Raw genomic sequence first — 12,081 nt, 5'->3', positions numbered from 1 at the left:
GAGCGCAGAGCCAAAACATTATTTGGGTAGATGAATACCCAAATAAGTTTTCTATGCCTCATCTCTGTCTTTCTTTCTCCTTCTGTTCTATTTTTAAAAAAACAAAAACAAATATTCTTCTTGGATTCTTTGCTTCAAATACCCAAAAGACATCAAAGTATGCCAAGCAGAATTTTATAATTTTGAAAAGGTAAATGTTGAGGCCTAATTATGTCAGCTGTGTCCTTTTTGAAATCATCAGTGTCTACAGCCTATGTTACTGCAATTGAATTAGTAAGGGTATGTCTACACTAGCCACCCTAGTTCAAACTAGGGTGGCTAGTGTAGACATACAGTGGCTAGTGTAGACATACCCTAATTGTGCAATTGCTCAGGACCAAAGAATTCCTGTCTGTGACGGCAAGCTTATCATATGCAATAATCACACAGTTGATATTCTGAAAATGCAGAGAAACTAAATTTCTTTGCACTTCCTTTACAAAAAAAATATATTAATTAAAAGATTATTGTTATAGAAGTACTGCTTGTATGTTTACTGTCCTTAGCCTCAGCAGTAGTAAATGAACCCTGTATAGTAGGTCAGTCAAGTAAAACAAAATGCTAGCAGGACACATTCCTTCATCTACCACTTTTGCAAAATAAATATTGTTCCAACTGGGTACACTTATTAGTTGACCCAGGCTTTGGGGATCTACGATACATGAGCCTTAAGCTAGATAAGGTTAGCCGGCAGAGCCTATTCTGAAGGTTACCCATATGGAAGCTCTGTACAGAGATAGCTACAGCAAGATAGAGTGAGGTTGGCTCCAGCTTGGCAAGGATATGATTAATTACTCTACCTTCTCTCTAAACACAAGCAACATTATCCTGCAGACATCTGGAAAGAAAACAAAAAATGGTGATGACACCAGGAATAATAAATTACATATTTATTTATCTGATTCCATTTTGCAGGCGTATATTCTCCTTACATGCCCTCCTAGGGTTTCCTAAATCTCCACGACAACAAAATATGCAGAGATGGGCCTGTGCCTCAAAATCTGAAACACGTTCTGTTCCCAACTCTCCCATAGGTCAGAGATTTTAGGATTCGGGGCTACAGTCATTTTTAGACATTTATACACATAGGGCAAATAACCAAGTTCATATCCAAATTTGTAGCTAACGTCCTCAGCAATGTTTGACTCCACATATGTGGTTTAGGGCCATTTCCTTATGTGTACCAGACTTCCTGATTTCATTCAATGTGGCTTGTGAAGCAGGGGAGAAACAATGTGTTGCTGAACTGCAGTCAGCAACCGCATATAGTTTTGGCTAATTGAATAGACAGTTGTACCTTTTGCTTTCAAACCACGGTACAGGTTTCTTGTGTAGATAAAACAATTGTATTTATGTGGCTGCTGCCTGTTCTTTTTGGTTTTGCTCTTGGGGGTTTAACACCACATGGTGGTCAGCAATTATGCATGATCTTTATCAATAATGTAGAGGCAACTTCACAAAGAAGATAGTTTAAGTGTCCCAGGAACACAAGATCATGCATTAAAAGCACAAGCCTTGCACATTCACTCAGAAAAAAAATACACATGGAATATGTTAAAAGCCAGAAATCACATTCAAAACCCAAAGAAGGAAAAATACAGGGAAAAAATGACTGAAAAACAAAACATAAAATTATACCCTGGATAGCATAGGCTCTGAGACCAACAATGTAGGGGGGAAATCTACTCTTTTAAAAAGTAGGAAAAAAGATTATTCAGAAGTAATTTTAAGTACCAATAAAGATAATGAAGTACTAGCCACATGTTAGTTAATTGGAAAATGACTTGCAAAGGAAACAAACAGTCTATAGTGATTATATTGTAGGCTTTGCTACTAAAATGATATTGGATTTTTGCGTGAGTATAAGTAAAATAAAAATAATCTCACGCAAAATACATTTTAGAATATCAGATTAAAGGAAAAGCTTCAAGATTCATAGCATCTTTAATTTACTTAATGTGAAAATATATGCATCATCCACTATAAGGGCATTCAAAACCTTATTCGCATCAACTATATCTTGGTTTTGGATATAGCTGATCGAACTGTTAGTTATGGGAAATTTGGTTTTTTTGTAAATGATGCTTTTTAAAATCTCATTGCAACTAGGACACTATCATTCATTGGGGCCCTAAGGTTCTTCACAAACAGTTTGTATCAGGTGATTCTTTTCCTATTTGCATAGATGTTAAAGATATCTCCCAAGTCTGATACATACATTCTAAATAAGCGCACCAAAGTGGGCTCTGGAAGTTTTATATAAAAGATTATGTCATATTGATCCTCAATCATTGCTTTTGTATATGTGGTTTATATTTAAGGAGTTGTTTATATGTACTAAAAATAAGTTTTAAAGACTATCATTGACCACAAAGAGATATCAGGTTTTCATCTAGACAGGCAGTATATGTTTCTCTCTGTCATGATGCAAATGTAGCATTATAAGACTACTATAAAGAAAGCAAGGAAAATGGGGAGGAATAGGTGCCTGTATAAGAATAAGGCCTGAATATTGAGAGTCTTCCTCTCAAATTGGGACATCTAGTCTCTCTAATGCCAACACAATGGAAGACCAATTTTTAGCATCATTGGGAAAGGAACCGGGGGGGGGGGGGAGGCAAAAACAAGCTATGGATTTTAACCTGCCTCCTATGTGCAAAGACAATGAACTTTTGGTGGGGGGGGGGGGGGGCGGGAAGGTACATATAGGAGGCAAGGGTAATATGTCTTTATCCTGAAGGTAGGAAGTAATAGTTCAGTATGATTACATGGTAAGGAACAGGATCTCAACCATACTTTGTTGAAATGTTGCAAAGAATGTTTCAGGCAAAATAAATTTATTTAGATAGAAGATTAACTTAATGAATTTAGTCTGTTGGAATTGTGTTGTGATTTTGTTTTACATTGAAGCCTTCCATTATCTCGATCTCTGAGATTAAACTGATGATTGTTTTCACAATGGATCTGTCTCAGTATTGTGGTATGGCATGTGCATTGGCCTCTTAGGGACAGTAGACATGGTATTACTATAGGCATTCAGTGGATAAGGATCTAGACATTACTGGGCAGCACTTTGAAGAGCCTCCAACACTGGCATATACCTATTGTTATGTGCAAGGCAAAGAAAGGGATGGCATAGGCCAGAGGATATTGTTTAGAAGGCCTACAGACTAAAGGTGTTTGAGAGTTGATATCCAGTGAAATGCAAGCAAGTCTCCCTTCCACTGGATACAGGGAGGTAGCGTCATAACATGGTAACCAATGGGCCCATTGGACAAACATGATGCTGAAGGAGAATTCAAGTAAGATAAAGCCATTGCAGAAAAACTAAATGAATTATTTGCTTTGGTCTTCAAAGCTGAAGATGTGATTCCCAAATCTGAGCCATTTTTTTAGGTGACAAATCTGAGGAACTGTCCCAGATTGAGGTGTCATTATAGGAGGTTTTGGAATGTAGATTATGTCTACACTTGAACATATTTTGAGAGAGGGATGCAAATGCAGCTGAGCGAAATTGCAAATGAAGCACAGATTTGAATTTCCCACACTTCATTTGCATAATCATGGACCGCAGCTATTTTGAAATACCTTATTTCAAAATAACAAACACTGTACAGATGTGTTATTTTGAAAGAAACCCCTTCTTTCAAAATAACGCTTAGCCCTCAAAAAATGAGGTTTACCAGTTATTTTGAAAGAAGGGGTTTTTTTCTAAATAACTGTGTCTGGATAATGTTTCTTTTTTCGAAATAGTGCTATTTTGAAATAGCGCTATAACACGAATATGCCAATGAAGCGCCGGATATTTAAATCCCGGCTTCATTTGCAATTTCAAATGCCTACATTTGCATCCCTCTCTCGAAAGAGGGTGCGAGTGTAGACATACCCAAACTGATTAAACAGTAATAAGGTACTAGGACCAGATGGCACCAAGTCAAGAGTTCTACAGGAACTCAAAAGTGCAATTGCAAAATTATTAAAGCCTTGTTTACGCTTACTGCAAAATCTGCACTGTGGGGGATAAATCAAAAAGATGTTGATTTAGCGAATCTAGTAGAGATGCACTAAATTGACTGCTACGATACTTCAATATGCTACTTTATTCATGTAGCTGGAGTCACAAGCTTGAGTTTGACACTGCCCCCTACTGTAGACGTGGCTAACTGTCTATAGTAACCTGTTTAAATCAGCTTCTGTACCAAATGACAGGAGCATAGCTAATGTGACATCAATTATTAAAAAGGGCTTCAGAAGCAATTACTGGCTGGTAAATCTATATTCAGTACTGAGTAAACTACAGGCAGTCCCCGAATTACGCGGATACGACTTACGTCGGATCCGCACTTACGAACGGGGCTTTCTCGCCCCGGAGCTTGCAGGCAGCGGGACCGCCCAGAGCGCAGCGGTCCCGCCACCTCGACCTCTGGGGTGAGAAAAGCTGCTCCGGGTGCCCCTGGTCTGCTGGAGACTGTCTCCAGCAGACCAGGGACACCGGGAGCAAAGCCGGGGAGGTGGAGGGATCCCGTGCCTCTGCGGCTTTGCTCTGGCAAAGCCGCAGAGGTGTGGCACCCCGCCGCCGCTGCGGCTTTGCTCCCGGTGTCCTTGGTCTGCTGGAGACAGTCCCCAGCAGACCAGGGACACCCGGATCAAAGCCGGGGAGGCGGAGGGGTCCCGCACCCACCGCCGCTGCCACTTTGCTCCCGGTGCCTCTGGTCTGCTGGGGACCGTCTCCAGCAGACCAGGGACATGGGGAGCAAAGCCGCAGTGGCGGCGGGGTGCCGCGCCTCTGAGGCTTTGTTAAATCAAAGCCTAAATCAAAGCCTCAGAGGCGCGGCACCCCGCCGCCGCTGCGGCTTTGCTCCCCGTGTCCCTGGTCTGCTGGGTGGGGGGCACAGCTACTGAGCCCCCCCCCAGCAGATCAGGCTTTTGTTGTGGACCCTGGGGTACAGCAGCTGGGGTGCTGCCGGGTTGGTCCTGCAGGGACCTACCTGGCAGCCCAGTTGTTCTGTCCCAGGCTCGAGATTCAGCCGCTGTTGAAACTGATCAGTGGCTGATTCCAGGAAGCTGGGGGCAGAGCAATTCTGCCTCCAGCTTCCTGTAGTCAGCCCCTGGTCAGTTTCAGCAGCAGTGGCTGAATCTAGAGCCAGTTCCGACTTACATACAAATTCAACTTAAGAACAAACCTACAGTCCCTATCTTGTACGTAACCCGGAGACTGCCTGTAGTTCAAACTATAATAAAGAACAGAATTATCAGACACACAGATAAACATAATATGTTAGGGAAAAATCAACATGTTTTTGTAAAGGGATATCATGGCTCACCAATCTACTAGTATTGTTTGATGGGGTTAACCGGCTTGTGGATAAGGGGGCATCCAGTGTATATAGTGTACTTAGATTTCCAGAAATCCTTTGACAAGGCCCCTCACCAAAGTAAAGTAAGCTGTTATGAGATAAAAAAGAAGGTCATCTTATGGACTGGTAACTGGTTAAAAGATAGGAAGCAAAGGATAGGGATAGTGGTCACTGTCAGAATGGAGAGCGATAACTGGTGATGTTCCCCCAGAGGTCTTTACTGAAGTGACATCTGCTGCAAGTGAGCCATAATATGGTACTGTGTGTTTGTTTTATGTCCGGAGCAGGTATACAAGTCACATAAAAAAAGGGAAGCTTTGACATTATTAAGTCATTGGGACATTCAGCATTACACAAAGAATTATCTTGGTTCAACTTTCATTTGAATTTGGTATATACTAAGATAAAAACGAACACACAGAGGCCACATTCTTAACACTCAGATCACAACTTAAAATGATAACATGCATATATTTAGATAATAAAAGTTACAATGCCTGTACCATAGTTAACTGTTTTGACTTTGTCACATGTTTGTACAAACAGGGCTACCATACACACACACACACACACACACACGCGCACAAAGAACTTTATTTAATGAATAAAGGTGAGGATACGGTTCAGAATATTCTGTTTCATACAATTTAAAGTACATTAAACAACAAAATCCATAGATCCAAAAATTCCATTAAATTATATTGAGTGATTATGTCTTGATAATATTTAAAGATATATCATACAAATAAAAAAGGTATCTATTCATATGCCATGCATTACTAGAATGTGTTTCAGTACCTGGGCACAACAGTTTGATTCAAAAGTGGCTGTGTTCCATGGAGCATGATGTTTGGAGTGAGGGATATTAGCTTCTATGGAATTCTTTCCAATCCTAATAGGCAACCAGAACTTGAGATCCTGGCTGGTGACTAAAGAGCTACTTTTACTCTCCATCAGTCAGGCAGCAGTACAAATATTACAGCTGCAAATAGACCTGTACATTAAGTTATATAGTTTGTAAGAGCATTAATGCTTTAAAGCTCAACATACAGTATGATAAAACATGGGCCGAGGCCTTGTTGAGTGTCCTCCACAAAGCAGCGATGGCTGCTCTCGGCTTTCACTGAATGCAAGTTCTGGAGAAGGTGCTCAGCAACTTGAAGGAACAGGTCAGCATTTTGCAGAATTAAGCCACATGTCAGCACATAATTTCGACGTGTCTCTGTGGAAGATAGGTGTGTGGACGAAAAAGAGAGTGAGCTGCTAGATATGCACTTCTTAAAGTTAATTTTAAAGCTGATGGTTTAAGACTAAACTACAATGTATTTAATAAATCCACTCACTATTGTTTGCATTTGTTCAAACAATTACCAATGAAAGGGGCACTCATTCACTTTCAATTTATCATTGTTACTAATTAAGGGCCAGATTCCAATATCCTCTGAAGGGCTTTCGCCAAAGCTGATGGATTCAGAATCTGGCCCTCTGCTGTGTTATCACTGTCTTCAGTGAAGTACAAAACAATAGATGATCCCTGCCCAAAGGAAATTAATAGACCATGGTACACTGATATACTAGAGGATTACATTTCCAGAAAACCAGTTTTGTGGAATTAGGAAATGCATTCAGTAAACAAGGAGAAAATGAAGTTGAAATCTTTGGCAGCAAGGTATGAACAAGTGAGGGCTTGGGGGACAAGGAAGATGTTAGAGGCACTATCAGAGTGTGGGAAAAACACATTATCTGCTAAAATGATCCCCAGCAAAATATGAATAATGCTAACAGTTAAATTGTTGTCTTTAGCTTTCAGAGTGAAAAAGCATTTTAAATTCTGTTCATCTCTTTGAGAGCTACTGGCTGAGGCAGTCTGTAGAATAAGGAAGACAGTGCATCATTGGTTTATGCCTGATTCACATTTTCAAGGTTTTCTTCACAGGAGCAAGGGCTAGAAATTTTTCATTAATGAAAGCTGAGGTTTTGCAGAACAAAAATCATTCTTTAGCAAGGGCTGTATGCCACAGCAAATCAGTTAGCTGTGGAAGCACAGATTACTGATGTTAGTCTTCAAATGTGTTTAGGGCTGTTGTGGGGGAGACTGTGGTCAGTTGTTCTTCATGTCCATTGAAGATAGGACAAGTAGTCATCAGCTTAGTCCGCAGCAAGGGAGATTTAAATTGGATATTGGGAAAACTGGGTGGTATCTTCTGTACTTAATGTTCAAAATACCACAGAAGCCTCCCAGTTGCCACTGCCAACTACTACGATAGTGGCTGGAGCCCAGGGCCTTTAAACTGCCACCAGAGCACTGGGCAGTGTCCTCCAGGTGGCTCTGAGGATTGGGTGGGTGTGTGGGGGGGACGTACCAGCTCTGAAGTCCTGAAGTCCTGCCCCTTTCAGCAGTGTGGAGTTGCTCTCCCCACTTTGTCCAGGGACCTGGCCAGTCTGTCAGCTCCCTGGATCCAACTCACCAAAAAAGTGTCTGAATATGGCCCTAAATGTTTGCCATTTTCCCTATGTACAGTTCTCATCCAGGACGACATGAATCAAGTGGATTTGTTTAGAAAAATAGCTTATAAATTAATAATGAAACACCAAGAACAGCAACAAAAGAAATGAATGGGAAGAAAGTCCCTTAGGCATTTGCCCAAGAACTAACACCAGACAATCAGAAATTCAGAACATTTATTGCAAGAGCTGAATAACTGTAAATTACGTTGAACTGGCAAAGCAGTAACAAGGATAACTGTTTAGATATTTATTCTGTCAAAGTCATCAAACAACCCTCACAAACTGACATAAGTACTGCAATAAGCAATGCACCCCTAACCCATTTTATGTTTTTATATTGTGGAGAAAAAAACCCTGTGAATTGCTATATACAAAAAAAAACCTTTTATTTTTGGGATTTATTTTGGTAAGAACAAATTAAATTTCAGATTACTTAACATTTTTTATGACTGATCAACTATGGCATAAGATCATTTTCCCCTTTTTTTCTATAAGGACTTTTTTTCTTTTCTGTTTTTCTTTTTTTTTTCTTATTTTTTCTGCATGCTATTTATTTGTTTAAATCGTCAGTCATGCCTTAACATAAACTGCCTAAGAATGTCCAGATTTGGATTTGTTTTACGTGCAACTTAGATCTTATTAATAGTAGGAGTCACTCTGCTGGTTTGACTGAAGTGACATGACATTGGTACCTGCCAGGCATTGACCAACTATGATAACAAACAGCTAAACAGCAATAATTAGAGTTTTAACCCTTAGTTTCCCCAACTAGCCTACCAGGAGAATGCTCTGTTACATCATGAAGGCACAACACATTAAATATTCTGTGGCTATGGTCTAAAAACACTTGTGTTACTACAACATTAACGCTGATGAGGATCAACACAAATGCCGCTTTTTCAGCAATACAAACTGTCTTAGGTATAGACACACACTTGCCAAAAATAATAATTATATTTTTGTTCCTGAAAATTTTCCTCCTTCTAATCCAAATTAGATCAATGTTACTTTTCATCAATTGTGAGACTACAGCTAACTGATCAGGAGTTCCTAAATAAATGTGCACTGATGCTAACCCTACATAGCTAATTTTTTTTAAGTTCCCCTGCTTTGCAAAACAGAATGGAAGTGAAATTAAAGTTGTTAAAGTGTAGAGCCCTTTAAAAAAGTGTAAATTCTTTTTTTTTTTTAATTTGCAAACAGATTTGTTAACTGGATGCCAGCATCATGTGCTGTAACACAGAAACAAGAGAGTTTTTTGTCTGGTTTATTTTTTAAACACAAGTGTTTTGAGTTCCTTGGAATGTTGTGTGTCAGACAGACTACTAACACAGAAACACCATCACTGAAATTAAAAACAAAACAAAACAACAGGAAGCAAATGAAAGAAAGTAAAAAGCAACTGGGAAACAAAAAAATTATACTACAGTATCCTTTTTAGGTGAACGTTATAATTACACAAATTTTGTTAGTAATAATTGCTCCTATTTACAAGTATTTGAACACTGATTGACTTACAAGTGTCCACTAATATTGTTAATAGCACAATAGGTTTTATGTTTATAGTTTTAGTTGTTTTGTTTGCAGTATGATGTCAAGCATAGCAGTCCCAGCACAGATCAATGACAACAAGAGCACAATTTTCTAACCGGATATGCTTTTCAATCATTATAATCCACTGAATTCTCTCTCTCTCTCTTGCTCTTTCACTCTCCAAATGCATCTTCTGTTGTTTGTAGCAGCAGTCCAGGGTCAAAAAAACAAACAAACAAACAAACAAAAAAAAGGATATTTGCAAACTGGAGAGATCTCTGCAGAGTTTAATCATGTCTATTTAACAAAACCACACAACTAGTAGAAACACTCTTTTGTGTTGCAGAATATTATACTTCCCATTGGGCTAACACAAAGGTATGCATATCTCTGCTATGTGAAGCATAGTTCTAGAGGTCTACCCAGTACATAAAGCTCTGACACACACACACACAGAGTATTAGCAAGTCTAAGTAGACTAAAGTCACTGGTCCAAAGTAGCCATTTCTTATAGCTGGTGCTCCTTTGGACTCTCAGCAGGTCCTGAGGCCTGTTTATAGGACTTCAAGTTAGCCAAAGGAATGTCAGTCATGTGATTGCCAGTGTTGAAATGGCCCTCACCAGAACCATACTGCTTTCGGTCACTGAACTGGTTTCTGTTGCTATCTTCTTTCCAGGTTCTTGTCAATGTGTGTCCATTCACTAGCTTGTCCTTCTTAACCCATTCTTTCTGAGGCGCAAAGGTGGAGAGAGGAGACTTTGGCTGCTGGTATGGACCCAGACTTGGAGGCATCCAACAGTTATCTGAGTGACCCAAAACCAGGCATTCTTGAGTACACATCTCTGTAGCTTCAGCTAATCCTCGTGGACCAAGAGGCCCATCTACAGAAGACAACAAAGGAGACCAAAAAAAAAAAAAAAGGGAAAGAAAGAAAGAAAGAAAGAAGAAATAGTATTAGATTTTCATTTTGAAAATATTGCTATTAAAGCTGCATGTACCCCTGACATTTGCTAGAAAGGGAAACATCACTGAAATGTTCTTAATCCTAAAAAGTAACTGTGCTGCTGACTTAAAAAACTGATGATAGGTTAATGTCAAGTGTCAAAATACACTTCCATGCTAACACAGATTGGTGATCTGTTATTATGGTCATTGGAGAACCGTGATTTTGTGTTCAAAACATTTTGACTAGATGTTCTGTGTCATTTCAAAGAACAGGATGTATATGTACAAAGGGACAGATGGATAGTTTAGTTATTAGCCAGCAGACTCATACATTGGATACAAATCAGTTCCAAACCTATTTTAAGGACTCCTTGCTAAGGAGGTAAACACTTGGGCAGATGTAAAGCATAGTGCTGAGCAACCATATTGACCCAGATACTCTCTGGGCATGTCTACACATCAGGGCTAAATCCAAAATAAACTATGCAACTTGAGCTGTGTCAATTACTCAGCTTAAGTCAAAATAGCTTAATCCAGCTTTTGACGCTGTCTACACAGCAGGAAGTCCAAGAAAGAGCACTCTTCCTTCAACTTTCCTTACTCCTCATAAAATGATGGTTACAGGAGTCAGAGTAAGATGTCCTTCAGCTTGGTGTTATTTTGACATTATGTCGAAATAACTGCTTATATTGTAGACATGAACCATGCTATTTTGGAATAACAAAAGTTATTCCAAAACAACACTGCTGTGTGTACATGCTCTATGAGACTATACGCTGGGGTGAATTGGTTTATTCCAGGTGTGCCCTTATTTTACCTGCAATTTCCAGAGGTCCTGAATTTAGAAGCAGGCTAGAACAGCTTAGTCCAGCTGAGACCTTCCTTATGCTAAGGAATTATCAGATGGCTAGTTAGTTCTACAGCCCACCAGTCTGTAGCACTTGAGTGGTTCAAAGTAGCTAGAATGTGCGGATAAGACAAGTTAATCTGACAATTATCACTGTCAAATTAACTTGCCTGTTACTCATCCCCATTTCATAGATTAATTTAATGAAACACATTATTCCTATGGGAGATTAATAAACATCTCAAAGATTTACTAAAAAATAGCATAAATCAAAGGGTACACAAATGTGAACCTTCTGTAACTCATTTATGTTTTAATGATTTTCTTACATATCAGGAATATGAGACCTCAGGAGATGGATGGGCAGTATGGTAATATGCTATACTAAGACCAGCTTCATCTTTCACCCAATCTTGAGAGCATAGCTGCCCTGCTGCAGGGACCTGACTATCAGCTAAGTGGACAAGTCACTCACATCTCCAGAAAGTGCTGATCTTCTCCCTTGTCTTAGCATATTTCTAAGTGAGTGAACTTGCCACTGAGCCACTGATCTGATCAGACTGGATTCACACACAGGGTAATATGTTCCAAAAGACCCATAAACTTCCACATGTCTTTGTTACCTGTTTCTCAACATGTGAAAGTGGCTTGGCCCTGATCCCTTGCTAAATATATAATGGTTTTGATGAAGACCTTCAATAGGGAATCTTCTTCTTGACTTCAGAGCAAATCAATGGCCTAGATCTCCAAGCAATCAAAGACTTGAGAAGTATTGTTATTTCTTGATTAAACAGTGTCTTGAAAGGAAGAAAATTATGGATTGATTTTGAGGTTAAGCCAATAGGCATGAA

General features: G+C 39.5%; 1 protein-coding gene across 4 annotated transcripts in view; it reads right to left on the bottom strand.

Moving 5' to 3' along the window:
- Window positions 1–6,509: 6,509 nt before the first annotated feature.
- PCDH9 (protocadherin 9) overlaps window positions 6,510–12,081 on the bottom strand; it is a 963,669-nt gene continuing 958,097 nt past the window's right edge. For 3 of the 4 annotated variants that reach the window (XM_075918915.1, XM_075918917.1, XM_075918916.1), the window contains one exon: window positions 6,510–10,319. In XM_075918915.1, the coding sequence (XP_075775030.1) occupies window positions 9,946–10,319 (374 nt within the window). In that variant the 3' untranslated portion in view covers window positions 6,510–9,945. The remainder of the gene's footprint in view (window positions 10,320–12,081) is intronic. The other variant, XM_075918918.1, reaches the window with a different exon arrangement.

This window comes from Pelodiscus sinensis, chromosome 1, assembly GCF_049634645.1.
Source record: "Pelodiscus sinensis isolate JC-2024 chromosome 1, ASM4963464v1, whole genome shotgun sequence".
Classification (NCBI taxonomy): Eukaryota; Metazoa; Chordata; order Testudines; family Trionychidae; genus Pelodiscus; species Pelodiscus sinensis.
The sequence above is the reverse complement of the archived record's forward strand: the minus strand, read 5'-3'. Positions and strand labels throughout refer to the sequence as shown.